General features: G+C 51.4%; 2 protein-coding genes across 4 annotated transcripts; both read right to left on the bottom strand.

The window, feature by feature from the left end:
- Nucleotides 1-17: 17 nt before the first annotated feature.
- GFPT1 (glutamine--fructose-6-phosphate transaminase 1) lies at nt 18-17,344 on the bottom strand. Its single transcript, XM_064730951.1, has 17 exons — nt 17,258-17,344; nt 14,197-14,304; nt 13,545-13,652; nt 12,096-12,221; nt 11,880-11,938; nt 11,486-11,620; nt 10,574-10,635; nt 9,318-9,397; nt 6,999-7,104; nt 5,691-5,854; nt 4,741-4,836; nt 3,800-3,897; nt 3,250-3,370; nt 2,910-3,067; nt 1,170-1,284; nt 86-213; nt 18-32 (listed from the first exon to the last, which is right to left on the bottom strand). The coding sequence occupies exons 1-17, from the start codon at nt 17,262-17,264 to the stop codon at nt 18-20; spliced, it is 1,686 nt and encodes a 561-aa protein (XP_064587021.1). The 5' UTR covers nt 17,265-17,344.
- Nucleotides 17,345-18,513: 1,169 nt separating this feature from the next.
- On the bottom strand, nt 18,514-26,046 carry NFU1 (NFU1 iron-sulfur cluster scaffold). Of its 3 annotated transcripts, none has more exons than XM_064731179.1 (8): nt 25,970-26,046; nt 24,889-24,995; nt 24,493-24,628; nt 23,909-23,975; nt 23,339-23,453; nt 23,080-23,143; nt 20,596-20,770; nt 18,514-20,107 (listed from the first exon to the last, which is right to left on the bottom strand). In XM_064731179.1, the coding sequence occupies exons 1-8, from the start codon at nt 26,014-26,016 to the stop codon at nt 20,060-20,062; spliced, it is 759 nt and encodes a 252-aa protein (XP_064587249.1). In that variant the 5' UTR covers nt 26,017-26,046; the 3' UTR covers nt 18,514-20,059. The 3 variants fall into 3 exon arrangements, with proteins under 3 accessions (XP_064587249.1, XP_064587251.1, XP_064587250.1); XM_064731181.1 differs by lacking the exon at nt 25,970-26,046 and adding an exon at nt 25,602-25,910; XM_064731180.1 differs by lacking the exon at nt 25,970-26,046 and adding an exon at nt 25,140-25,467.
- Between the last annotated feature and the right edge of the window lie 869 nt (nt 26,047-26,915).

Below are 26,915 nucleotides of genomic sequence, written 5' to 3'. Positions count from 1 at the left end.
TGGCAGGGACATGGGTTTTACACTTGTGGATTCTGTTTATAAACCTACAGCTCCTGTGTGAGTTCTTTCTCCACCAGAACCTTACCAAGGCTCCCTCCAGACACGTGGCATAGTGGTAGCCCCGTCCCATGATGAGCACAGACTTCTGGTGGTACAGCTCCGTGGCCAGCTTCTGGATCTCATCATCCATGCTCAGCACCTCCTTGATCAGGTCTGCAGGGGAGGGAAAGCCCAGCCTGAGTGTGCTCACACCCCAGGGACCCCCAGAGCCAGCAGGGACTGTAAAACCCCGGGCTCAGAGCTTGGCTGGACAGCTGGGGACACCTGAGAGGAGGCGGCCACGAGGAATTGTGACAGCTCTGCCACCCTCCCTGTCCAGATCCAGCCTTGCTGGGCTCCCCCTGCCCAAACCCAGCCCAGTTGGGCTCCCCCTGCCCAAACCCAGCCCAGAATGGGCTCCCCCTGCCCCAGACCCAGCCCAGTTGGGCTCCCCCTGCCCAGACCCAGCCCAGTTGGGCTCCCCTGCCCCAGACCCAGCCCAGTTGGGCTCCCCCTGCCCAGACCCAGCCCAGAATGGGCTCCCCCTGCCCAAACCCAGCCCAGTTGGGCTCCCCCTGCCCAAACCCAGCCCAGAATGGGCTCCCCCTGCCCAAACCCAGCCCAGTTGGGCTCCCCCTGCCCCAAACCCAGCCTTGCTGGGCTCCCCCTGCCCAAACCCAGCCCAGTTGGGCTCCCCCTGCCCCAGACCCAGCCCAGTTGGGTTCCCCCTGCCCAGACCCAGCCCAGTTGGGCTCTCCCTGCCCAGACCCAGCCCAGTTGGGCTCCCCCTGCCCAGACCCAGCCCAGTTGGGTTCCCCTGCCCCAGACCCAGCCCAGTTGGGCTCCCCCTGCCACAGACCCAGCCCAGTTGGGTTCCCCCTGCGCCAGACCCAGCCAGTTGGCTCCCCCCTGCCCGACCCAGCCAGTGGGTTACCCCTGCCCAGACCCAGCCAGTTGGGGCTTCACCTGCCAGACCCAGCCACAGTTGGGCTCCCCCTCCCTGCCCAGCCCCAGTTGGGTTCCCCTGCCCAGACCCAGCCCCAGTTGGGCTCCCCCTGCCCAAACCCAGCCCAGTTGGGCTCCCCCTGCCCAAACCCAGCCCAGTTGGGTCCCCCTGCCCCAGGCCCTACCTGGCAGCCCCTTGAGCCCCCTCATGATCTCCTTGCGCCGCTCCTGCATGGAGATCCTGTCGTCACACATCATCAGGGCAAACATCACCAGGGACACGAACTGGCTGGTGTAGGCCTGCAGGGGACACGGGAGGTCACTGCTGCCCCACACACGGCAGATCTCAGCCCAGATTCTGCTCTCCAAGGGGCACCTTTGGCTCCCAGAAACGGACCTGGGCTCACCAGGCAGGGCTCACCAGTGATCCCCTCACACCCCAGGGGATTCGGACACAACAAACAAGGTTTTCTATTCCATATCCCCTGATTTTATACTCCACGTCCCCTGATTTTATATCCCACATCCCCCGCTGACTGCCAAGCCCTGCTTTGTGACCAGCTCCGGAGGCTGGGATGGCTCTGGTGGAACCCAGAGAAGCTCTGGAGGCTCTGAAGGAGCCCAGAAAATCTGCATTTGTTCTGCCTGCTGGGGACTGGAGCTCTCTGCTGGCACAGCACCCAGCGTGCCTGGGCTGCCCAGAATATTCTCCAAGGGAAGTTCTGGGCCCCCTCAGGGCAGAAACTTCTCAGGTTGTGATTTCCTCTGTGCACAGCTCTGGTGCCTCCCCACATGGCCAGAGCAAAAATGAAAAATGCCATTTCTGTCCAAGCTGAAAACAACAGGACAAACAGCTCCTTCAAGAGTTTCTTGTAAGAGACTCATGAATTTTCCATTATCAAATTCCCCCATGAACTGTTAAACTCAAATGTGGTTTTTGGCTGAATTTATGTAACAGATTGACATCATCTCGCCTCTAAATTTAACTGAGCCAAAGCAGATTTCAGCATGCAGAAGCACTTCACCCAAATGAAAGGCAGCAAAGTGAGTTCTCTCATGCTGCCTCTCCCCCAGCCAGAACAGTCCTGTTAGCTGGACACAAACACTGGGGTTCTGTAAAAAACATTTCCCCATTTGTTAAAGGGATAGTTTTAATATCCCATTTTCTTTGGAAAAGCACAGCCAGTGAGGGAGTTACATGCTGACAAAGTTTCCTTTATCTTATCTAAGAAAATAAAAATAAATAAAAATTTTAAAAAAAGGAAAATGAAATAAATTAAAATAAAATAAAATATTTTAAAAATTAAAAGTAAAACAAAAACAAAGAAAAATAAAATAAAACAACCAAAAATAAAAAATTAAAAATAAAATCATTTTAAAAAATAAAAAATATTAAAACAAAATAAAAATAAAAATTAAATTAAAAATTAAATTAAAAATAGAATGAAATAAAACTAATTAAAATAAAATCAAATAAAAATATAAATAAAACAAAAATAAAATATAAAATAAAATATTAAAATAAAAAATAAAAATAGAATTAAATAAAACAAATTAAAATCAAATCAAATAAAAATAAAAATAAGAGCAAAAAAAACTAAAATAAAATCAAATAAAAATAAAAATAATAAAATAAATTTTAAATAAAATATTCAGATAAAACAAAATTAACATTAAAATAAAATAAAAATAGAATTTCAAAAATTACAAATAAATAAAATATTAAAATAAAATACGATAAAAATAGAAAATAAAATACAATAAAAATAGAAAATAAAATACAATAAAAAATAAAATAAAATAAAATAAAATAAAATAAAATAAAATAAAATAAAATAAAATAAAATAAAATAAAATAAAATAAAATAAAATAAAATAAAATAAAATAAACAAGCCAAGCGCAGCCCAGGCCGCGGGCTCCCCACCTTGGTGCTGGCCACGCCGATCTCGGGGCCCGCGTTGATGTGCACCCCGCAGTCGGTCTCGCGGGAGATGGAGCTGCCCACGGTGTTGGTGATGCCCACGGTCAGGGCTCCCCTCTCCTTGCAGTACCTCAGGCACATCAGCGTGTCCGCAGTCTCCCCTGGGACACGGGGACACAGGGGGGACATGGATGCCTTTCAGTAAATCCCTCCTTTGCTCCGGAACTCAGCTCTGGGTCCCCTTGCCAAGGCACCAAGAGCACCCGCCCAGTGCCCAGGGAGGCACCAAAGGGTGCCCGGTGCCTCGCCCCAGCCCGGGCAGGGCAGGGCAGGGCAGGGGTACCTGACTGGCTGAGGAAGAAGCAGACGTCGTCCCTGAACACGGGCGTGTTCCTGTCCAGGAAGTCGCTGGCCAGCTCCACCATGACGGGCAGCTCCGTCAGCTCCTCCAGCACCTGCCGGGTCTGCTCGGGAGGGGCAGAAGGCAGGGGTCATTACATCATGGTTATAAAAGCACTAAAAAGCCTTCTAGCTGCCACACACGCTGGAAAATATTACTGGTAAACTCCATGTGACAATTAGTGCTGGTCTAGACTTTAATTACTCATATTGCCCACACTGCAGTCACCACCTTGCCTTGGCACCACCACCAGCTTTATATTTAATAAAACTTCACCTGGGCAGGGAGGTATGGGGGGAAAACACATTGGCCTGTGGGTCCAACTCCTCCCTCAAATGGAGATTTCTCTAAGTCAGTCTCACTGGTTACACAACCCTGAACATAAATTATGCAATGCTGGGTGTCCTGAGCGTGTCCCAGCCTGAAGAACCCAAACCCCACCTACAGCCAGGCCCTGCTGGACCCCACCTGGCCCCTGCAGCCCCGCACTCACTGCCACTCCTGCGTGGTAGCTGGTGCCACAGGCGATGAGGATCAGGCGCCGACACCTCTGGATCTCCTTGATGTGATCCTTGAGCCCGCCCAGGTTCACTGTGGGCAAGAGCAGAGAGCCCAGTCAGGGTGAGCAGGGAGGGGAGGCTCCCAAAACCACTGGTGCTAACAGAGTGTCACCATCTCCACCACCAAATGGGCAAAAACCATCAGAAATGGGATCCTGCCAGCAGCACATGCAATTCTGGAGGGCCTGTGCCACACATTTCATTCCACATGGGATTCTGGAGGCACTGTGCCACAGATTTCAATTCACATGGGATTCTGGAGGCACTGGACACAGATTTCATTTCACATGGAATTCTGCAGGCACTGGACACAGATTTCATTTCACATGGAATTCTGGAGGCACTGTGACACACATTTCATTTCACATGGAATTCTGGAGGCACTGTGACACACATTTCAATTCACATGGAATTCTGCAGGCACTGTGACACAGATTTCAATTCACATGGAATTCTGGAGGCACTGGACACAGATTTCAATTCACATGGGATTCTGGAGGCACTGGACACAGATTTCATTTCACATGGAATTCTGGAGGCACTATGACACAGATTCCTTTCACATGGAATTCTGGAGGCACTGTGACACAGATTTCAATTCACATGGAATTCTGGAGGCACTGGACACAGATTTCAATTCACATGGAATTCTGGAGGCACTGGACACAGATTTCATTTCACATGGAATTCTGGAGGCACTGTGACACAGATTTCAATTCACATGGAATTCTGGAGGCACTGGACACAGATTTCAATTCACATGGGATTCTGGAGGCACTGGACACAGATTTCATCCCACCCCAGCAAGGTTTCCACCCCTCCCTCCCCTGCACCCACCGTGCACACTCGGTGAGGGAGGCTCCAGCTCAATTACCTGTGTAGTCATCAAAGTTGACCCTTCCTCTCATGGTATTAACAACAGATTCTGGCTGCTCAAATATTTCTTTCTGCATGAACGAGCTGAAGTTACCTATGAAGAAAGATAGAAAACAAATTAGAACACTTTACCTCCTGGTAACTCGAATTTTAAATTACTTCCTGCTAGTTGCCATTTTTCCTGTGTATGTAGAGAAAAGCTTGGACTAGCCAAAGATTATTAAACTGATTTTCTGCCAAAACACCAGCTCATGGTGAGAGCTCGATTCAAGCTTCTGGGAGGTGTCAGTGAAGGGTAGATCCAAACTGGCAACTTGGTGAGGGATCAGTCTGGGTTAAAAACCAGAAGGCTCCAAGCAGGAAGCAAAACCCTCATTCCCACAGCTCTAGACTAGGGGGGAAGTCCCATGACATGTGAGGATTTTTTCCCCAGCACCAGACCAGGCTGTGGCACCTCAGTCCTTGGAGGTGCTCCAGGATTCTGTCCCCGCTCGGGGCAGGGGTGGCACAGCGTGACTGCAGCCCCAAGCTGAGGGTTTTGCCTCCATAAAGGTCTGCAGCCCCAAGCTGAGGATTTTTAGAGGGGAAATCCCATAACATGTGAGGACTTTTTTCCCCATGAGGATGCTCCAGGCACCACACCAGGCTGTGGCACCTCCAGAGATGCTGCAGGCTCCCGTCCCCACTCGGGGCAGGGGTGGCACAGGGTGACTGCAGCCCCAAGCTGAGGATTTTACCTTCAAGCTGGAGGCAAAACCCTCATCCCCACAGCTCTAGACTAGAGGGGAAGTCCCATGACAAGTGAGGATTTTTTCCCCAGCACCACACCAGGCTGTGGCACCTCCAGAGATGCCCCAGAGCGGAGCAGAGCCTGTCCCCGCTCGGGGCAGGGGTGGCACAGGGTGACAGCAGCCCCAATCAGGCAGGCAGGCAGGGAGCAGCGCTCACCCTTCATGATCTGCTGCAGCTCCATCTGCAGGGTCTGCACGGCCCGGCCCGGGTGGTCGCCGGCCGTGCGCTTGACGCGGTGGATGGACAGACGGCCGTCCACCACGGCCGCCACGTCGTCGTCCTCCAGGAAGATGACGCGGTTGGTGTGCTCGATGACAGCGCTGTGGGGACACGGGGACGCCACAGCCGGGCTCAGCACATCCCTCTGGGGCTGCCCAAACCCCGCCAGCGGCTCAGAGAGCCTGGCACACAGCCCAGGACACCTCTGGCTTTGATTTTAACCCATGGTAAAAATTACCACCCTTACGTGAAGAATTACAACCATGACAGCTTAAGTAGAATGACAGTGAATTTATCACAGGGTGAAAAACAGAATTTGGGGGGTTTTTAGAATGGGGGTTCAGGGGGCAAGATGGAGGAATCTGGGCATGTCCAGCCTTTCTCCTTCTTGTTCTTGGCCTCCATCTCCTGCTGTGATGTTGGTACTTTTAGATTGGTTTGGAGTAGAAGCTCACTGTCTGACACAGGTGATGGGTATTGGCAAGTAATTGTAAATATTGTACATGTAGTTTTTAGTATAAAAAGATAACACTGCCCCAGGGGCAGGCAGAGTGCCTCTGTTTGTCCTGCTGAATGGACCTTGGCTGGACAGGAGAAGGAATTTTATAGATAAATTATACTATACTATTCAGATATATATCTATATATATACTAATATATATATATATTAGTACTATACTATACTAATATATAATATACTATATTATATAGTATACAATATATACTCTATTATATTATACTATTAAGATATTATACTATATTACATAGTATATATAATATGCTATATTATGCTATACTATTAAGATACCTATTATACTATATTGTATATATACTCTATTGTACTATACTATTAAGATATCTACTATACTCTATTATATAGTATATAATATATACTCTATTATACTATACTATTAAGATATATTTTATACTATATTATAATAGTATATTGATGATGGTGCAGAGATCCCTGGAGAATCAACGCAATTCTCCTCATAATTAGCACCTGGCCTGCTAATTTAGGTCAGGACTCCCTCAGGTTTCCTATCACTGGGAAATCTTAATCACAAATGAGCCTCAAGAATGGTAACACTCTATTCCAAGGCCAGCGCTCATTATTTTAACAGCAGCTCTGTTTTGGTTAGTATTTGTAAAGTAATTTGTAAAGTAATTCACACAGAAAACCCCATCCCTTGCTCCTTTAAACAGGACATTCCCACCCACGCCAGGGGTGCAGGAAAACCCTACCTGGCATCAGAAGCAAAGTAATACTCCACAGCTTTCTCCTCCACGGGGAAGAGGCAGGTGGTGCTGTCCACTCGGGACAGGTTGCAGCTCCCCTTCTTGTCCTTCCCTAGGAGACAGCAGGCTCAGGGGCTGCCCAGGTGACAGCCCCGGGCACAGGTGGCACCAGCAGAGCCCCCGAAGCACGGTACCAACATGAAGCACCATTTTCATGCCTGCACAGCAAAAGGGGCCGCAGCACTTGTGCCCATCCTCAGCTGGCTTGCAAGAGTTTGATTGCTTTTTAATAAGTCTGCAAGTGTGTTACTAGTGTGTCTGAAATGTAGAGGAAAGTATCAGGAGAAAATCCAAATTAATGTTTTGTGTGGCTCCGCGGGCAGAGAATTCAAGGTGCTTTATGAGCAGCCACATTTCCCCATTAAACCTGCCCTGTTATCATTTTAAGTTTCCTCCCTGGAATGGAGCAGCACTGCTCCTTCTCTCTCTGTTACCCTCAGCACTGGGGGAACTCTTTGTGTGCCCACCCTGAGCACCACAGGTGGAACCCAAACCTATTTCTGCCTGCCTGAGCTCAGTGTCAGACCCAGCTCAGGAAATGCAGGATGAGGAGCTCGGCCTTGCTCGTGCACCAGCAAACACAGGCACCTCAGCTGCTCAGGAAAGCAGCCCTGTGCTCCTCAGGGCACACAGGACTGAGAGCCACCGTGTGTGTGCTCAAAGTTCAGCCTTTCACCAGGGATCCTTCCTGGAGAACTCTGGAAATTCCCAACGCTGTCTCCTCCTCCTCCTCCTCACTGCTGCTCGGTGCTGAAGCTCATCAGGGATGCAGATGAGGCACCCAACACCTACTGCTCAGCACCAGCCTCCAGCAGAATTATTTGCCAGTCATCGTGCAGGGTATGGGAGGGAGGGGGTGGATTAATCAGCTTATCTCCCAAAATGGGACCATTGCTGAGAGCAGCACCACTGGAGTTCCTCCATTCTATATTTATTGCACAACCCTGGTGCTGTTTCACCTACCAGACACTGATCTGATTCAGTGACGCAAGCAGAGCTCGTGGTGCTCTGGTTTCCACTTCTGCAGGTGAAAATGTGAGGGGAAAATACTGCTTTCATGTTGCTACTCAGTGAGGAAGAACCATTCAGAGCCTCCCAGCTCAGTTATCAAGTCAGTAAACGAGGAGAAGAGCGCCTTTGCTGCTGAGCTGAGGCAGGACAGGCTGATTTGGTGCTGAGAAGGGACAGAGCAGAGCTGCCAGTGGCCACTCCCCACCAGAAACACCCAGAGCTGATCAGAACATGCAAATTTGGGTTCTCAAAATAGAGCATTTCCTGCATTGCCTTCCTTATGTGGCACTGCTTTCCTGCATGAGGGATTCTGCAGGTGCAGGCACAGAAAAGGCTCTCCTGCCTCAGATGTGAGCTGGGCTGGCCCTAAAGCCCCTCAGGACAGTGACACATGGTTCCCCTGATGGATAAATGCACAGGGGAAGGCAGGCCCAGCTCAGACTCTCCCCATGCCCAGGGGCAGGACAGGGCTCTGACCACCCAAACCCCACCAGGAATTTTGGGCAGTGCTTGCAGCAGCCTCCTGCTCCAGTGGGGTTTGCTTTTAAGGTAATTCACTGTTTCCTTCTGCAGCCAGAGCTGCAGGAACACTCAGGACAAGCTGCCCTGTCGTCAGTTTTTGCACATATGCTGAGCATTATGTCCCAGTGCTGGAAGTGGGATGGGTGGATTTTCCTGCGTGCTGCTCGCGGTGTTTCTGATCAAGAAGGAATTTTGATTTTCCCACATGTTTCACTGCATGGAAAGCAACAGCCACATATTAAAAAGACAATGCATATTTATGATTCCTTTCCTAAGGAGCTGGAGGATTTGTCTGAAATTTCAAGTGTAAGCTTTTTTTATCTGGTGGGCACCTTCCTCCATTTTTATGGATATTCCATCAAAAGAATGATCCATAGATTGTACAGCTGGAAGTGCAATTGGAAAAAAGAAAAAACAACAAACAAACCAAATTTGAGCTATTCAATAAAAAAACCACAGTGTTACACAAATACATGAATGTTACTGCTAATCAGCCAAAAGGCAGAGCTGCTGGCACTGGCTCTTGCAGCAGGACAGGAGCAGGTCCTGGGGATGTGCTCTGTGGATTGGGGTTAGGGTTGGGGTTCAGGGTTAGGGTTGGGGTTTAGGGTTAGGGTTGGGGTTTAGGGTTCAGCTTTCCCTGCTCACCTGAACTGTACAGGATGGGATGTGCTCTGTGGATTGGGGATAGGGTTGGGGTTTAGGGTCAGGTTTGGGGCTGTCCCCACTCACCTGTCCTGTAGAGGATGGGGATGTGGTCTGTGGACAGCTTGTGCTCGCTGCGCACGCCGATGAGCAGGGGGCTGCCTCTCCTGCAGGGACACAGGGACAGCTCAGCCCTGGGTGCCCCCTCAGCTGCAGGGGGGCACAGCCAGAGCCCCCAGAGCAGCTGCTGCAAACACTGAACCCATCCCGGGATGAAGAACACGAGGATGGGAGGAACCGGGATCAGGGATGGAGAAACTCCCCAGAGTCAGTGCAGCCCTGAGCAGGGACTGCCCTCACTGCACCCCCAAACAGGGACTGCCCTCACTGCACCCCTGAGCAGGGACTGCCCTCACTGCACCCCTAAACAGGGACCACCCCTCACTGCACCCTGAGTAGGGACTGCCCTCACTGCACCCCTGAGCAGGGACTGCCCTCACTGCACCCTGAGCAGGGACTGCCCTCACTGCACCCCTAAACAGGGACTGCCCTCACTGCACCCCCAAACAGGGACTGCCCTCACTGCACCCCTGAGCAGGGACTGCCCTCACTGCACCCCTAAACTGAGCAGGGACTGCCCTCACTGCACCCCTAAACAGGGACCACCCCTCACTGCACCCCAAAACAGGGACTGCCCTCACTGCACCCCTGAGCAGGGACTGCCCTCACTGCACCCCTAAACAGGGACCACCCCTCACTGCACCCCTAAACAGGGACCACCCCTCACTGCACCCCTAAACAGGGACTGCCCTCACTGCACCCCTAAACAGGGACTGCCCTCACTGCACCCCCAAACAGGGACCGCCCCTCACTGCACCCCCAAACAGGGACCGCCCTCACTGCACCCCCAAGCAGGGACTGCCCTCACTGCACCCCTAAACAGGGACTGCCCTCACTGCACACACCACACACAGCTTTTGGCACTGCTGTTGACAAGTGGGACAGAACCCCTGGCCCACGTTCCAGGCCAAGAGGAGGAATTGTCCAAGTGCTGCCACAGGGGCAAGCACGAAGGAAAAGGTAAAACCATCTCCTTTCAGATCATCCCCAGAGGATACCTGCTCCAGAGCAGGTGTGCTACAGCTGGTCACTAAGACATTTCCAAAACATTTCTGGGAGCTTTCTGTTATGACAGATGGAAAACAAGAGAAAGGAAATGAAAAACAACAACCACCCTCTCCCAGCACATACAGTGTGATGAGAATGATCTCCACTCTAACTTGGGGGCACAGAAACAAGCACCAGGCAGGGGGCAAGCATGCTCCTTCCCATGGCACACTCACCTGGTACCAACTGCCTGCCCAGGGTAATGAACACTCTTGAACACAAGGGCAAAAGCCCCTTCCTGCAACAAGAAAAACAAATTTCAGCTGAGGTTTCAGTGTTCCCAGCACAGAAACTGCTCCTGTGTCTCTGTGGACACAGCCAAGAGGTTTCAGAGATGTTTCCAGCACTGCCTGCAGCTCCAGCCCTCCCATCCTGGAAGGATTTCCCTCCCCGGAGCCTGGCAGTGCATCCTCAGCCACTGAAGGAGCCTCAGACTGCCCTGGCTGCCCCAGGGGCTCCTGCTCTAGCTCAGGGTGCAGTCAGGGGACCTGCAGAGGCAAAGATCTGCCAGAAGCAGCACCAGAACTGAGGTGCCACAGCCCCCCAGCAACAGCAGTTCCTGGCAGGTAACCCAGGGGGTTAAATGTGCTGGGTCCTGCTCCTGCACACAGGCAGGGAGGGAGGCAGGGCAGCTCCCAGCAGGGGTCAGCAGCAACCCTGGGCTGATGGAGCTTGGGAAGGACTGGGAGCAGCTCTGGGAAGGACTGGGAGCAGCACAGACTGTCCCAGGTTGGGGTTTTGGGAAGGACTGGGAGCAGCACAGACTCTCCCAGGATTTCTGGAGCTCTGGGAAGGACGGGGAGCAGCTCTGGGAAGGAGCAGCACAGACTGTCCCAGGTTGGGGTTTTGGGAAGGACTGGGAGCAGCACAGACTCTCCCAGGATTTCTGGAGCTCTGGGAAGGACTGGGAGCAGCACAGACTGTCCCAGGATTTCTGGAGCTCTGGGAAGGACGGGGAGCAGCACAGACTCTCCCTCCCCAGTCCCACCAGCCCAGCCGTGCTGCAGCAGCAGTGCCCGGGGTGCAGGGGGTGTTTCTGGGCTGTTTCTGGGCTGTGTGCCCCCCCGGGTGCCCCCAGTGTGAGTTACCAGCTGCTGGATGACCCTCTCCACCAGCGTGGAGAAGCTGATGTCGTCGCTGTCGCGGTTGTCGTACATGTACTTGACCAGCTTGACGATGCTCTCCGTGTCCGTCTCCGACTCGAACTCGTAGCCCTTGCTCTCCTGCAGGGACAGCTCCTGTGGCTCTGCAGCCCCTGCCTCCCTCCCCTCCTTCCCTTGCTTTGCTCTTACTATTCCCTGCCCTTCACCTTGCCTTCAACTTCTTCTTCCTTTTTTCTCATGCTTTTCCATTTCTCTGCTCCTGCCTTCCTCCCTCACCTTTCCTTTTCCTTTCCTTCTCCCTTTCCTTTCCTTCCTTTCTCCCTTCCCTTCTCCCTTCCCTTTCCTTCCCTTCCCTTCCCTTTCCCCAGGGGTCACTCACCAGGAACTTCTGCAGGTCCTTGTAGTTGGTGATGATGCCGTTGTGGATGACAATGAACTCTGGGGACACAGGAAAGGCCCTGCTCAGCCCCAGCCTGCCAGCAGCTCTGCTGGGACACCCAGGGCCAGCAGCGACCCCAGGAGGAGCTGCAGAGGATCCCAGGACCCCAGAACCCCCAGGAGCCCCCCAGAACAGCCCCCCAGGAGCCCCCCAGACCGTTGTTCCTGTCGGAGCGCTGCGGGTGGCTGTTCACCGGTTTGGGCTCCCCGTGCGTGGCCCAGCGCGTGTGGGCGATGCCCAGGTGCACGTCAAACTCGATGTCCAGGTCCATGTCCTGCTGCTCTGCACAACAAAGGTTCATCCTGAGGGGCTGTCCGTGCCCTGGGAGCCTCAGCAGGGCCCGGGGGGTGCAGGACAGCAACGCTGGCAGGGCCAGCAAAGCCCACAGGACACAAATCAGGATGGAAAAGGCCTTTGGGATCATCAAACACCAGCCAAAACCTCAGGGGGTTTGAGGGACACACACAGAAAATCAGGGCTGGAAAAGGCCTTTGGGATCATCAACCAAAACCTTGAGGGGTTTGAGGGACACACACAGAAAATCAGGGCTGGAAAAGGCCTTTGGGATCATCAACCAAAACCTTGAGGGGTTTGAGGGACACACACAGAAAACATTCCTTGCACTCCTCGCTGTGCCAGAACAAAAAGCAGCCCCAAAGGGAGAAGCCCAGCCTGGGCTGCTCCTTGCCCTCCTGTCACCTGCACACCCCCATGGTGATTCAGGCATCCCTGAATGACCCCTGTCTCTCCAAAGCTACCATGAGCATCAATGTTTCTTTGGGAAAAATTATTTCTTGGGGAAAAGTACTCCTCTTACTCCACGAGTGTTTCCACAATCTCTTTTAAACTGTGTATCCTGATGTTTTCTTTCATGCTTTCTTTTCAAACCTCCCTGCAGGAATGCTCTGTCCATCCCCTGTTTCTGTACCACACACCAAAACATTTGGGCTTTCTGGCTCCTGGCTTACACTGAGATTACACTGATTTTACACTGAGATTACACCGATTTTACACTGACCCACCTCCCCCTGGGACACTCAGCACTCTGTGCTCCAGGTAAGCACAGGAATGGGTTAAAAAGACTCCAATTTCACCAACACAGCAGCTTCTGAATGTGAAGCTGAGAAGAAAAGATCTCCCCACCCTCAGACAGCCTCTATTCCCCTCCCAACACCTTCGTGCATCTTTGCACTGAGCTCAGATTTAATGAATTAAGGTTTAAATAAAGGGCAGAAAGAGATTCCTACAGGGAACAGGGGGAGGTTGCTACAGGTTTCTCCTTCTGCCCAAGCTCTAGGTGTGGATAATTATGTCCTGCTAATTCCTCTATCCCCAGCTCAAGGAGCTTTGTGGTTGTTTTGGAGTTTTTCCTGTTTCCCACCATGTATTTCAGGTCTGTTTTACTTTAGTAGGCTGCAAATCATTTGCTTTGGAAAAACCAGGATTTCTCTGTGACTTCACACCAACAGCCAGAGGATCACCAGGCTCTTCACAGCTCAGCCCTGAGCACTGACACCTCAAACACCTCTGGAAATTCGTGTTTGTGGCTAAAACAGGGGATATTCAAACCAGAAACAAGGGAAAGGAGGAAAGGGAGACACTTACTGTGAACCTCTTCATCCAGAGCCTTCACCTTCCCCGTCTGCTTGATAATGTGGATTTTGCCAGCATTGGCCTCCCAGTCTTTGTCATTTCCTCCATCCAGTCCCACACCTGGACCCCGTGGGACATGGAGAAAGAGTTAGCACGGTATTAATAACACTGTCATATGATTACTGTAATAATATTACAATATTAATAACACTGTAATCACTTCTGCACACGGAGAAAGAGTGCAGAGGTTTTTGTATTTTCAGGTTTTTCAGTATTTTCTGTCAAAAAAAATCTGCCCTTTTTGATTCTTCCTGAGCCCTTCTTTCAAGAGCTGGCCTGCCACATAAAGGCAAGAACTAGAACTTAGATTAGAACTAAGATTAGATTAGAACTAAGCTTTCGCTTTGCATCGTGTCAGTATTTTTAAAACCCTTGGGAAACAAAAGAAAAAAAAACAACCCAAAAAAACCCCAAACAGACAAAAAAAACCCAACCAAACAAACATCAAGAATGCTTATAGAAATCTGTATATTGAGGTTAATCCAAACCTCTGACCACGGGCACATCCAGTTTGTGTCCCAGCTTTCCTCAGCAGCAGAGGGTGGCAGGAAGCACCCCCAGCACCCCAGGAAGAGCCCCCATAGCCCCCCAGAGCCCGGGGTACCTGCAGAGTCGTAGCCCCGGTACTCGAGGCGCTGCAGCCCCTTGATGAGCGTCTCCAGGATCTCCCTCCTGGTCCGGGGCACATGGTAGTTCAGGTAAGCAAAGATGCCTGGGCGGGAGAGGAGGGTCAGTGCCACCAGAACCAGCTCAGGCGGGCACCAGTGCCACCCCATGGGCTCTGTGTGGGCACCAGTGCCACCCCATGGGCACCAGTCCCACCCCATGGGCACCAGTGCCACCCCAGCAGCTCAGGTGGGCACCAGTCCCATCCCTGGGACACCTCTGGAATAGGGAAAGGAGCACTGGGACAGCTCTGGAACTGGGAAAGGAGCAGTGGGACAGCTCTGGAACACCTTTGGAATAGGGAAAGGAGCACTGGGACAGCTCTGGAATAGGGAAAGGAGCACTGGGACAGCTCTGGAATAGGGAAAGGAGCACTAGGACACCTCTGGAATAGGGAAAGGGGCACTGGGACAGCTCTGGAATAGGGAAAGGGGCACTGGGACAGCTCTGGAGCTGGGCATGGAGCACACAGGACTTTGCATGTGTGGACTGGCAAGAGCAGCTCAAAGCTTATCAGCTCATCAGGCAGCTCCTGAATCACACTGAGATGCACAGAAATAAGTTCTCTCCAGCGAAATCCCTTGAACAATATAATTTAGTATATAAAGCATTTCCTTCCTTGCGGGTTTGCCTTAAACACCTCACCTGGGGAACCACCAGAACAGGCATTCAGCTCTTCTGACACTCAGCTCTCTCACTGATTTTTAACACTCAGGTACAAATCCTATGTAAAGAATTCCCTATAAAGAGTAGGTCATTTTAACAGAATAACATTCCCAACAAATGGGCATTATTGATTTCTATAGCTGACAGCCACAATACTTCTGCTGAGAACTTTATTTTCCTCATGAACTTTTTTGGAGCTCAGTTTCCTTAATTTCACATTCCCAGGCAAACGAAATGCCTTTACCCCTTGCAGGTAAATGACTGAGATACTCGAAGGAATTGCTTCTTGCAATCCTTTCCCTACAAAAGCAGAAAAGCCCTCAGGCTGGCTTTACTCCCAAATTCCTTTTCCTATTACTGTTCGCTCATTTCCATAGACCTTGTTATCAGTACATCCACCAGGCAATTCCAAGGGATCCTTCATCCCAAAACTGCTGCTCAGCCCTGCTGGAGGAGCTCCTGGAGTCCCAGAACACCCCTTTTTCTGCCCTTTTTCTGCCACTCCTGACCCGAATTCTGCTGTCCCAGACCCAGACCTGAACTCTGCCATCCCCTTTTGCTCGTTAAATCCAGCCGTGGCAGATGACAGGTTTACTGATTTACAGAACAGCCCTGGAAAAACCAGTTTCCTGAAGTGTCTCAGAGATGCCATTGAACTCTCAGAGCAAAGCACACCCAGCTCACACCTGGCCAGGTGCTCACACTGCAGGTGTGTGACACACAGCCAAGGACAAAGCCTGGTTTTCCCTGTTAGAAACAAACCCCAGCACACCCAAACAGTGCTCACAGCAGGCACCAGGGCACTTGGAGGCTCCTTTCCTTCCCCTGTCCAGCAGCACCAGCCCATCGGGTTTTTAAGGTCACAAACCTGAACGTGAGGCTGAAAACGCTGTGTTGATAATTCCAGTCTGGAGGCTGGAATCCCTTCAGTGTCACAGACTGAGAAATCTGAGAACTCGGGTAACAACAGCACCATTGTCCCATTTATCTCTTTTAAAACCCATCTTAACCTTTCTGCGTGAATGGGATAAAACTCTGAAGGCAGGATAAAGCCAGGTTTGTCCATTCCCAGCCACAATTCCATGACAGAAATGTTGTGTTTGAGCCCTGCAGCTGCCTGGGAAATCAGGATCCAGGATACAACCCAGAGCAACCCTCAGAGACAATAACCCCCGGTGCTTTTCTCACTCTTCCCATAAAATGGGTCAATATCCAGGAACAACTTCACTTGTATCCGAAAGTGGGGAAACGCCCCAAATCCTGAGGAACTGCCCGGCGTTTCACGGCAGAAAAGACAAAGAGCAGAATGTAAATATTGCACATTTCAAAGGCCAAACCCCAAATACAGCAAGCACGAGGCACCAAAACCACCTCTATTCTTGCAGCAGACTATTTATAATAATAATTATCCTTTCTATTCTTAGCTTTGCTCCGCTTTGTACTTTCAAACACGAATTAACACGGTGTTAAATGTGAGCTGAGGTATGAGCCTCTGACTGATTCTCCTCAGCTTGACAGCTTGAAGGCAACGCCGGTTCCATCCCACAAAAACAATGAGAGAAATGGCAACTTGCACATTAAGTGTAAAACGCACAGTCCCGCTGAGAGCGTAATTTTGCACACAAAAATACAGGGAAGGGAAAAAAGAAAAAAGAAGGTAGAGTGGAAAGAAAATAGGGAAAATCCAAGGGATTGCTGTTGCATAAATTTCCATGGAAAACCAGGAAGAGATAGGAGAAGGATAAATGACATTCCTGTGCGTGAAGGATGGGCAGGGTGGCTGCACTGCCATGGGGAGCGGAGTGGAAGGAGAGGAGAACCAGGACCAGGACCAGGACCAGGACCAGACCGGCCCCGGCTCGGGCCGAGCTCGGGCACGGTCCGGCACAGCCGGGCCAGGCCGGACCCCTCCGTGCCACACCGGCCCGGCCCGGCCCGGCCTGCGGAGCACAAATTACCGGAGCAGCAACGCCTAAAACCACCCCCGGCACCGGGTGGGAGCGGCGCCCCCGAGAGCAGCGGAGCCGCGGCTGGAGCGGCCCCGGAGCGCCCCTTCCCCCGGCCCTGCCCTGCCTGCCGGGATCCCCCCGGTGTCCCCGGGCACAGCGGCCCTTTGTCCCCACGCTCCGCCGGCAATCGGCCCTTTAAACCCCCGGCACGGAGCGAGCCGCCCGCCGCACTCGGGATAACGGGGCCGGGCCGCCCTCCCCTCAGCCGGGCCGGCCGTGCCCGCGTCCCCGCCCGGCCGCGGCCTCACCGCGCCCGCCCCGGCGGCTCCTCCCGCCGCGCCGGGGCCGGGCCGGGCCCCGCGGCGCCCCCGGGCCGGTGCTCACCGCACATGGTGCGTCCCGGTCCGCAGCCGCGCTGTCTGTGCCGCCGGGGCCGCGCCCCTCGCGCCAGGCCCGGCGCAGGCCCCGGCCCGCCCCGCCCCGGCCGCGCCCGCCATTGGCCGCGCCGCCCGCCCGCCCCGGGACGTGGCAGCCGCTGCCGGGGCCGCGTCCGCCGCGGGGGCCGGGCGGGCCCGGGGGTGGAAACAGCGCCGGCACACGGGGTGGGCCCGCGCCCCGAGAGACACGGTGACCCCCAGCCCCCTGGCCGGGGGGAGAGCGCTCCCGGAGCCTTCCCGGTGATTCCCAGCCCCACACCGGGGATGCCCGTTCCCAATTCATTCCCGGTAATTTCCAGCCCCACACCGGGGATGCTCGTTCCCTGACCCCTATCCGAAATTCCCAGCCCCACACCGGGGATGCTCGTTCCCAGACCCTTCCCGGTGATTCCTAGCCCCACACCAGGGATGCCCGTTCCCAATTCATTCCCGGTGATTCCCAGCCCCACACCGGGGATGCTCGTTCCCTGACCCCTATCCGAAATTCCCAGCCCCACACCGGGGATGCCCGTTCCCAATTCATTCCCGGTAATTCCCAGCCCCACACCGGGGATGCTCGTTCCCGGATCCTTCCCGGTAATTTCCAGCCCCACACCGGGGATGCTCGTTCCCAGATCCTTCCCTGGAATTTCCAGCCCCCAGACCAGGGTATTCCCGTTCCCAGACCCTTCCCGCTAATTCCCAGCCCCAGACCAGTATGTCCCCGTTCCCAGACCCTTCCCGGTGTTTCCCAGCCCCCCAGACCGGGGTACCCCATTTTCCCAGACCCTTCCCGGTAATTGGCAGCCGTTCCCCCGGTTACTCCCACTGGCGCCGGGCAGGAGCGGCACCCACGGGTGACCCCGGGCGCTCCCGCTGCACTCGGTGTCTGGATCACGGGATGCAGCCGAGGCTGGGCAGGGAAGGAGCGGCCCCGCAGGCGCCCCGAGCCCGTCACACGGGCGGCATCCATCCATCCTTCCTTCCATCCTTCCTTCGCCAGCCCTGCTCCACAACAGCTCCCATTCACAGGCCACAGAAAGAAACCATTAAGACGAATCTGCAAAGCCAACTGGGACAGGCGTAGCTGACCAAGGCGTGACATCCGTGCAGATGGAGAGATCGGTCTGTCTGTCTGTCTGTCTGCAGCCACCCCCACCAAACCCTGCCTGGAAACTTATTAAAAGCCTGAGGTTACAAAAGAGAGCAATGCCTTAAGAGAAATGCCATTCATTCTGCTTTATATTACACTAGAATTTCAATAAAGAACTATTTCCTTCAAAAGCACAGAAAACAACCCACACCATCAGGACACAGAAAATAACTGTATTTTGAGCTTGCTGCCAGAACCTGGCTGGGCACAGAGCAGAGGAGAAGGTCTCAGGAACACGAGAAGCCTGGAGCTTCAAAGCAGGACACCTTCCCTGCCCTGCAGCAGGGAATTCTGTCACCAACACCCCGAGCAGCTCACCAGAGACTCAAAGACAACATGGTCATTTCACACCGATTGCCAGAGTCAAACAACTGTGGGTGATTACTGAAAGCTGAGGAAATATTTGGCTTATTTAGCTAAAATATTTATTTTCAAATCTCTCCCAAGTAATAGGCAGTTTACAGTTACCACATGCTGATGTGGTGCTCTAGAGGAGATTCTCCAGCAGCTGAACTGATCCTGTTTAGGGATTTATCAGTGGAATAATTACCCTGGGAAGGGAGGAAAGAGGGGAACACACCAGAGGCTCTCAAGGCAATCCTAAACCAAACGAGGAGCACAACCTCAGCTGAGGTGGCAGCACAAGGAGGACCAGAATTCCTGGTCATTCAGCACAACCTCAGCTGAGGTGGCAGCACAAGGAGGACCAGAATTCCTGGTCATTCAGCACAACCTCAGCTGAGGTGGCAGCACAGAGGAGGACCAGAATTCCTGTCACAGAGCCAGGCACCAGGAACAAACCATTCCCCCACACACAGAGCAAACAGAGCTCCTTGCAGAGCCCCATTGATGCGTTCCAGCGTCAGAGCAGCAAACACTGCCCTGCCATGTGTGCAGGGCAAACAGGATGTGGCAGCAGCAGCACAAACACGGGCCCTCCTTCCCCGTGCTGGGCAATCAGCTGCTGCACGCCGGCTGAACGGTTTTACTGCTAAATGAGCCCATTAGTCTTCCTGCTGAAGCTGATAAGGATCATTCTTCTCTAACATTTGCTTTAGAAGGTATGATTTTTATAACAAACCTGTTTTGTTTCTGTTGCTATGGTTTGCACAGTGGTAACTTCACAAAGCCATGGCAGTGTTACAGCCCCCAAAATGAACAGCTGATATTATAGGTTATCTTTCACACAAAAAAAATTTGATAGGAATCAGCAGCTTTTTAACAAGACTTGATAAAATTAACATTCCTGAAGCTCCCATTTACAGAGTAAGGGCAGCCAGTCCTGTCAGTCCCACATTTAAAATTGCTATTGCACACAAAAGCCAAGGAACTTCTGCCTTCTCTTTCTTTCAGTACTGAACTTTCTGTGTGAAAAAACAAACAAGAAACACATCACTGTTTTCTGAGCCCACCATTTCTTTCTAGAGACATAGCAGAAGAATCTTTTTGTAATCCAGGGCATTTAATAAATTAGTGGGTGAACTGCTTGAACTGATGGTGCACGCTCACAGTAGCTACAACTGTTTTTCTGACAAGGCAGATCTGGTTGTTCCTCAGCACAAAGATGCTTTACGTACAGCAGGAGGTAAATGTTTATTTGGCCACAGGTGACGAAGCTCAAGTAGAATTTGCTTCTTTCTCCACGTCATCATCGTCGTCAACAACCTGAAATCAAACCCAGAAGTGGTTTAGATAAACAGGTTAAGCTCTCAGTCCTGCAGGATTTATTACATTAAATCCCTGCTGGGCCCAAGGAGAACAGCAGTTATTCCACACCACTGAACATCAGGCTCAGGAGGAAGGTAAGAAAAACTGGCAATCCAAAATGCCAGGAGGAAATGAGCTTTAATTACAGGAGCTGGTCAAGCTACCACAAAGGCCACGAAACAATGGCTCCAGAGATCAGATATTTCATGAGAAACCCAAAAATGTGAATTTCAGGGGACAAAGCTCCTTGCTTTTTATCGCATCAAGTCACCAAAGCACAAAGGTATCAGCAAGTGTGTCCAGCTCTGGGCTCTCCAGCTGGCTTGGAAAACCTGCATCCCCACACCCCTGGTTTGCCCTAAAAGGAGCTCTTTGCCCCTGCTGGAAAGGGACAAGGAGCTCATTTTTCACTGAAAATAAAACCTCAGAGATGTCTCCCAACCCACCTGCTCAACGCCTTCCACCTCAGGGATGTAGAACTGCAGCATGTTCTGTATCCCGCTCTTGAGGGTGATGATGGAGCTGGGGCAGCTGGTGCAGGAGCCCTGCAGCTTCAGCTGCACAATGCCGTCCTCAAAGCCCTTGTAAATGACATCCCCACCATCCTCCTGCACCGTGGGCCTGAGGGAACACAGCACTGCCCTTAACCTCAGAGCTGCAACAGGGATCCTGCCAGAACCCCTCGGGAAAGCAATATTTAATATTCACAGTAACTGCGGAGACAGAGGGGTTTAGTCACTATTTCTCTACAACCACCTGGTTCACAATTCCAACAACTCCTGCTGTGCTGGACTATCTAACACAGAAACCTTTTCTGTAGGCACTGGGATTTTAGGGTGGAGGAACAGCCTGGGGCAGAGCTCAGCCTTGCCTGGAGATTTTAGGGTAAAGGAACACCCTGGGGCAGAGCTCAGCCTTGCCTGGAGATTTTAGGGTAAAGGAACACCCTGGGGCAGAGCTCAGCCTGGAGATTTTAGGGTAAAGGAACAGCCTGGGGCAAAGCTCAGCCTTGCCTGGAGATTTTAGGGTAGAACACCCTGGGGCAGAGCTCAGCCTTGCCTGGAGATTTTAGGGTAAAAAAACACCCTGGGGCAGAGCTCAGCCTTGCCTGGAGATTTTAGGGTAAAGGAACACCCTGGGGCAGAGCTCAGCCTTGCCTGGAGATTTTAGGGTAGAACAGCTTGGGGCAGAGCTCAGCCTGCCCTGCCTGGAGATTTTAGGGTAAAAAAACACCCTGGGGCAGAGCTCAGCCTTGCCTGGAGCTTTTAGGGTAAAGGAACAGCCTGGGGCAGAGCTCAGCCTTGCCTGGAGATTTTAGGGTAAAGGAACACCCTGGGGCAGAGCTCAGCCCTGCCTGGAGATTCTAGGGTAGAACAACCTGGGGCAGAGCTCAGCCTGCCCTGCCTGGAGATTTTAGGGTGGAGGAACAGCCTGGGGCAGAGCTCAGCCTTGCCTGGAGATTTTAGGGTAAAACAGCCTGGGGCAGAGCTCAGCCTGCCCTGCCTGGAGATTTTAGGGTAGAACAGCCTGGGGCAGAGCTCAGCCTGGAGATTTTAGGGTAAAGAACAGCCTGAGGCAGAGCTCAGCCTGCCCTGCCTGGAGATTTTAGGGTAGAACAGCCTGGGGCAGAGCTCAGCCTTGCCTGGAGATTCTAGGGTAAAGGAACACCCTGGGGCAGAGCTCAGCCCTGCCTGGAGATTCTAGGGTAGAACAACCTGGGGCAGAGCTCAGCCTGCCCTGCCTGGAGATTTTAGGGTGGAGGAACACCTGGAGGCAATGGCTGCCCCAGGTGCTGCCAGTAAACACCTCAGGGCGTGTCCCCCCGGGGTGCAGCACAGCTGTCACCTGCGATAAGAAGCCCTGCTTCCATAAGTAAACACGCAGTTCTCCACAATTTCTGCAGGACAGAAAACAGCCCCAGCTCTAAAAGGTTAATCCTGCCCAGGGTGAAGGAAGCAGCTCCTGATAAGCTCACCCCAGAGCCACGAGCATTTCTGCAGCCCTGCTCGCCCTCTGCCAGCCACAAATGCCCAGCATTGTAGCTCTGTCCCCATGGCAACACTTCTCCAGACCAAGTTAAAACCATCAAGTTACTCTAACAGAAGCTCTTTATACTGATTTCCAAAATAACTCTCTGAGAGCTACAGTCCTCACAGAAAAATCTGTGAACCTGACACATTTATAAACTCACCACAGCAAATTGTCTCCATTCCAGAAAGCCAAAGATCATGATGTAAAATTCCATTTTTCTTACTTGAATTAACTTTTTGACACACTACAGGACCTTTCAGATGTACATTCCCCCCATCCTGCACCTTCTGACAGCTCCTCTGCATTTAGTTTTGATCTGCTGGACAATAAATGCTCTATGTGTAGCCTGGTTGATGGATAATTTCTGAGAATATCCTGCTAGAAAGCTTCTGGTTTCAACACTTAGTGCAAATGTTTGGGAAAGATGTTCCAGCTTATTTCTACTTTTCTTGCTTTGTCAGGAATATTTACCAGCACCGTGTGTCTGCTCTGAGATAAACAATTTTTTTAAATTCTGTGATATCAGTTTATGCAGCTGCTAAAAAAAAAAAATTGAAAATAAATAAAAAAAAAAAAAAAGTAAAGTTTCTGGTTGCTGCAGTTTGTGAGCCAGGGAAGATGTCACCATCAGATATCACAGACACATAGACATCTTCCCCTGCACCTCAAATGTCAAGTTGCTTTTGCTTTCAGTTTGCTGTGGAAGGCAATTAATGAGCACCAAATTACTCCTCAGGTAAACAACAGGATCCACAGCCACTCTTGAGACTTCATTAGCCAGCACCAGCTTCTAAATTCAAGCTGTGTTAAAGCACCAATGAAATCACAGCAGAGTGCAAGGCCAAAATGCATTGGGGGCCAGGATTTTCCAGGAAATCTTCGTTTGGAGTACAAACTACCTGATTCTTGTATCCAGCAGCTCCTTAATCATCAGCACAACTTCATCATCTTCTTCTGAAGCAGCTTGGGAAAAGAAAAATGTGCAAGTCAGAACACTGAGAGGATTCCAGGCTGCAAATTCCTGCCTGCAGTCACTTTAACAGGTTTTAAATTTAAATTCTCCTGCTTGCTTTCCTCAGGGAGAAGTGGAGGCTCTCCTGGATGTCACAACAGCTGAACCCAAAGGCAGACTCGGCCTCCCCTGAAGATTTGATTTACCTGTGTCTGTCCTGGGTGCCTCATCAGTAACTACAGGCAGGCCAGAGGCAAAGAAATCCATTATGGTTGCATAAATATCTGGTTTCAGTAAGTTCCAATCCAGGTCTTCACTCTCCTGTGAGAACCAGAAAAAGAATGAAGAAGAGAACGTGCCTGCTGCTGCATTCCCAGAGATTCTCACACTAAAAATGCCACCATGGACTCTCCCAGCTGATGCACACACTGGGTTTATGTTCTCTCATAACCCAGCTTTGCCACAGACGTTCAGTCAGACTCAGACTGTGACAGCCACAGAAGGCTCTCCTTGTTTGCAAGCCAAGCAAGTGCTTTTAAAGTATTAGCCAAAAAGGTGTGAAAGTCTCCAAAATGTGTTATTATTTGACAGATATTTTTATCAACTCTTTCAGAGACTCAAGATTGTCAATTTACCAATTTATCATTCCCTGAACTTATTTTGGTTTATATTAAAGGCACTCATGGACACTTCTCTGGAGCTCCACTGAGCCTGTCTGGATCTGCTCTGTGGCCACTCCACACAGCTCATCTCAGCTGAACCCCTGCTCTGCTCACCTTGGTGATTGTGATGAAGTCTGGCCCAAAGAAAACACTTTTCACTCCTTCAATCCGGAATAACTGTCTGTTAAGGACACAAGGGGGAAAAATGGGCAAAAATGCACTCAATCTGACTAATTAAGTTTTAATATTAACAGTATGGTTAACCCAACAATTTCACCTACAGAAAAAAAAAATTCTGGTGAACTTGGAGTAGATACAGTGTAAGGCTAGAAAAGTGGTTTTTGTAATTATAGGGGAAGAAAACATATTCTCTTGGAAGACTGGAAAACATCAAAAATGCAGTGAATGAAAGAATCAGAAATCCTACCCCAAAAGTATGTGTAATGGAAAATGAGAAAAGTGATTTCACAATACCCACTCGAAAGAATTTCTACACGTGGAACAGGTGTACGTGCACTGAGCATTGGCATCACTAAATCAAGTGGATTTTGACAAAACTTAAACCATGGAATGACGTAAGTGCACCAAACCATCTGAAATAATTAAATATTTCTCTTCCCTCCCTCTCCTCCAGGGAGCTTCTGTTTATTCTTTGGAAATTTTTATTCCGAACCCTATTTAAAAGGGAATAATAATACCTTGCTAAAGGTGAGCAATAAGCTGCAGCTGGTGTGGAAAACTCCATAGTCCTCGACCCCAGCACTTCCCTTCCTGGAATAAACTTCAAGCTGTTTGGATTTGGTGTGTCCTGGGTTTGAATAAACATGCCTCTCACTGCAAAGACAAAAACAAATAAGAAAAGTAACATAATGAAACCTAAGGAGCTTAAATAGAAGTCAAGTCCTGATTACTCAGCAAGCCCAGGGTGATCCCAGCCCACGGGAACATCATCTCACAGGAGACAGCAGGAATAAAGGAACCTTGGCTCAGCTTCTTTTGCTAACGTTTATTTACTAAAAAGCAAACTTTCAGCATTACCACGGGACATAAAACCACACAATGTGCTCATCTGTTCATATTTAACTGGTATTTACCTGCACGATGCCATGCTGCAGATGGAAGAGATGGTTTCTTCTGCAGGAGTTGGTGGAAAGGCTGGCGAGTTGTCAGATTATGACCTTTTAACAGCATGTGACAGAACCTAGAGAAAAATAACTTTAGTAACAATTTCCAAATTCTACATTTCCACTGTCCCAAAGAAGCTCTGTCTCATGAAATGAACATCCCTACTGTGAGTGCAGGACACAGGAATAGAGAAAAGGTCTAAATTGCGTTATTTGCTTACTTTTGTGGGCTTGGGAGCAGGTAGAAACCACAACAGGATGTGCAAGGAAGGTGTCCTTTAGCTAATGATGATTATATCCCATTTTACAGTGCCCAGCACTACAGGGTCCTCTAACTCCTCCTTCATTGCCTAATCTTGAGCCAGCTGTGGGGGAGAAACTTTCTCTTATTCCACAACCCTGAACATGCAGGAGTGGGAAGGGTGTAACAGCTCCTCATTGCCTGATCCTGTGCACACGTGGGGTGCAGAATCACTGCTCATTGCAGCATCCTGAGCACTTGTGAGGGGAATTACAGCCGGCTGCAGCGTCCTGGGTGTGAGGGGAATTACCCCACGGTGCAGGATCCTGGGTGTGAGGGGATTTACCCCTCGGAGCAGGATCCTGGGTGTGAGGGGAATTACCCCACGGCACAGGGTGTGAGGGGATTTACCCCTCGGAGCAGGATGTGAGTGTGGAATTACCCCTCAGAGCAGGATCCTGAGCCGGTGCGAGGGGAATTTCCCCTCACGGCTCTCCCCAGGTGTACAGGCTGAGCACCCAGGAGCTACAGAACTACCAGCTCGCGGCTGGGAAAAGCTGAGAACGAAAAACAGCCTCTCGCTGCCTGCCAGGAAGAAGCGTCACTCCCGTCCGCGGTGGAGAAAGGAAGGGGAAGAGCAAGGAGCACCCGGGGCGGCCCTGGAGGTCGCAGTGCGACTAAACGCGACGCGGCCCCTTTTCAGTCGCGTGGGGAAGGGGCGAGAGGGGTCCCCTCCGGGAATAAACCGAGCTCCCTCCGGGAAAGAGCCGCGCCGGGGCAGCGGCAGCCGCGGGCCCCGCGGTCACCTACCGCCCGCCCAGCCCCGCCGCCGCGCAGAGCCGCCGCGCCGCCGCCATCTTGGCCCTCCCCGCGGCCGCGCGGGCACCGCGGCGCCCCCTGGCGGCTGCGCCTGAGGGGGACAGCGGCCATGGCGGCGGCGAGCGTGAGGGAACGGGCTCCGACCGGGGCTGCCGGGGCCACCGGGACCACCGAGCGCCGCTCCGGCACGGCCGGGGCTGCCACGGACGCTGTGCCCGAATGCCACACAAACATAGGGCTCTTAAAGCCCCCCAGGTGGGGCATGGCGACTGCTGCACTGCGCGGGGCAGCCTGTGCCAGGGTGGGCAGTCCTTTCCAGGAAGGAATTTTCCTGATTTCCAGGAAGGAATTTTGCCAGTTTCCAGAAAGGAAAATTTTAACACCAATTTTCCCGATTTCCAGGAAGGAATTTTCCCAGTTTCCAGCCTGAGCCTCTCTGGCCCAGCCTGAGCCCGTTCCCTCTCCTGTCCCCTCCTGCCAGGAGCTGTGCAGAGCCAGAACACAGCACAAAATCTCTCTCGATGGACATTCACATCAAGAGAGAAATTAAATTAACGAGTGCAGCAAAGCCCAATTAATATTTTGCACTTAAGAGAGTCTTGGCAGCTGAATGATACCGAAAAACGCGTTTAACCAGCACACTGTGAGGGCTCAGGGCTCTGTCCTGCCCCGCATAGGAAGCGTTCTCTCTGGAATATAAACTGAAATATCCTCTGCTTTAAGCAGCAGGATCAGCTTGACTTCACAGCTGCCAGATTAAACATCCAAACCCAGTTCAGCACTTAGGTAGGAAGAACTCATTAAAACCCAGATTCCCTGTGTCCAGCAGAAATATTTTCCACGGGGAGGGGAGAAGGAAGGCACAATGGAGACAGTGCTTGTCATCAGATATAGTTTTAATGAAATGTACATAAGTTTACAAGTGGAACATTTCTTC

This window comes from Zonotrichia leucophrys, chromosome 22 (assembly GCF_028769735.1).
Source record: "Zonotrichia leucophrys gambelii isolate GWCS_2022_RI chromosome 22, RI_Zleu_2.0, whole genome shotgun sequence".
Taxonomy (NCBI): domain Eukaryota; kingdom Metazoa; phylum Chordata; class Aves; order Passeriformes; family Passerellidae; genus Zonotrichia; species Zonotrichia leucophrys.
This window is presented reverse-complemented; position numbering and strand designations above follow the sequence as displayed.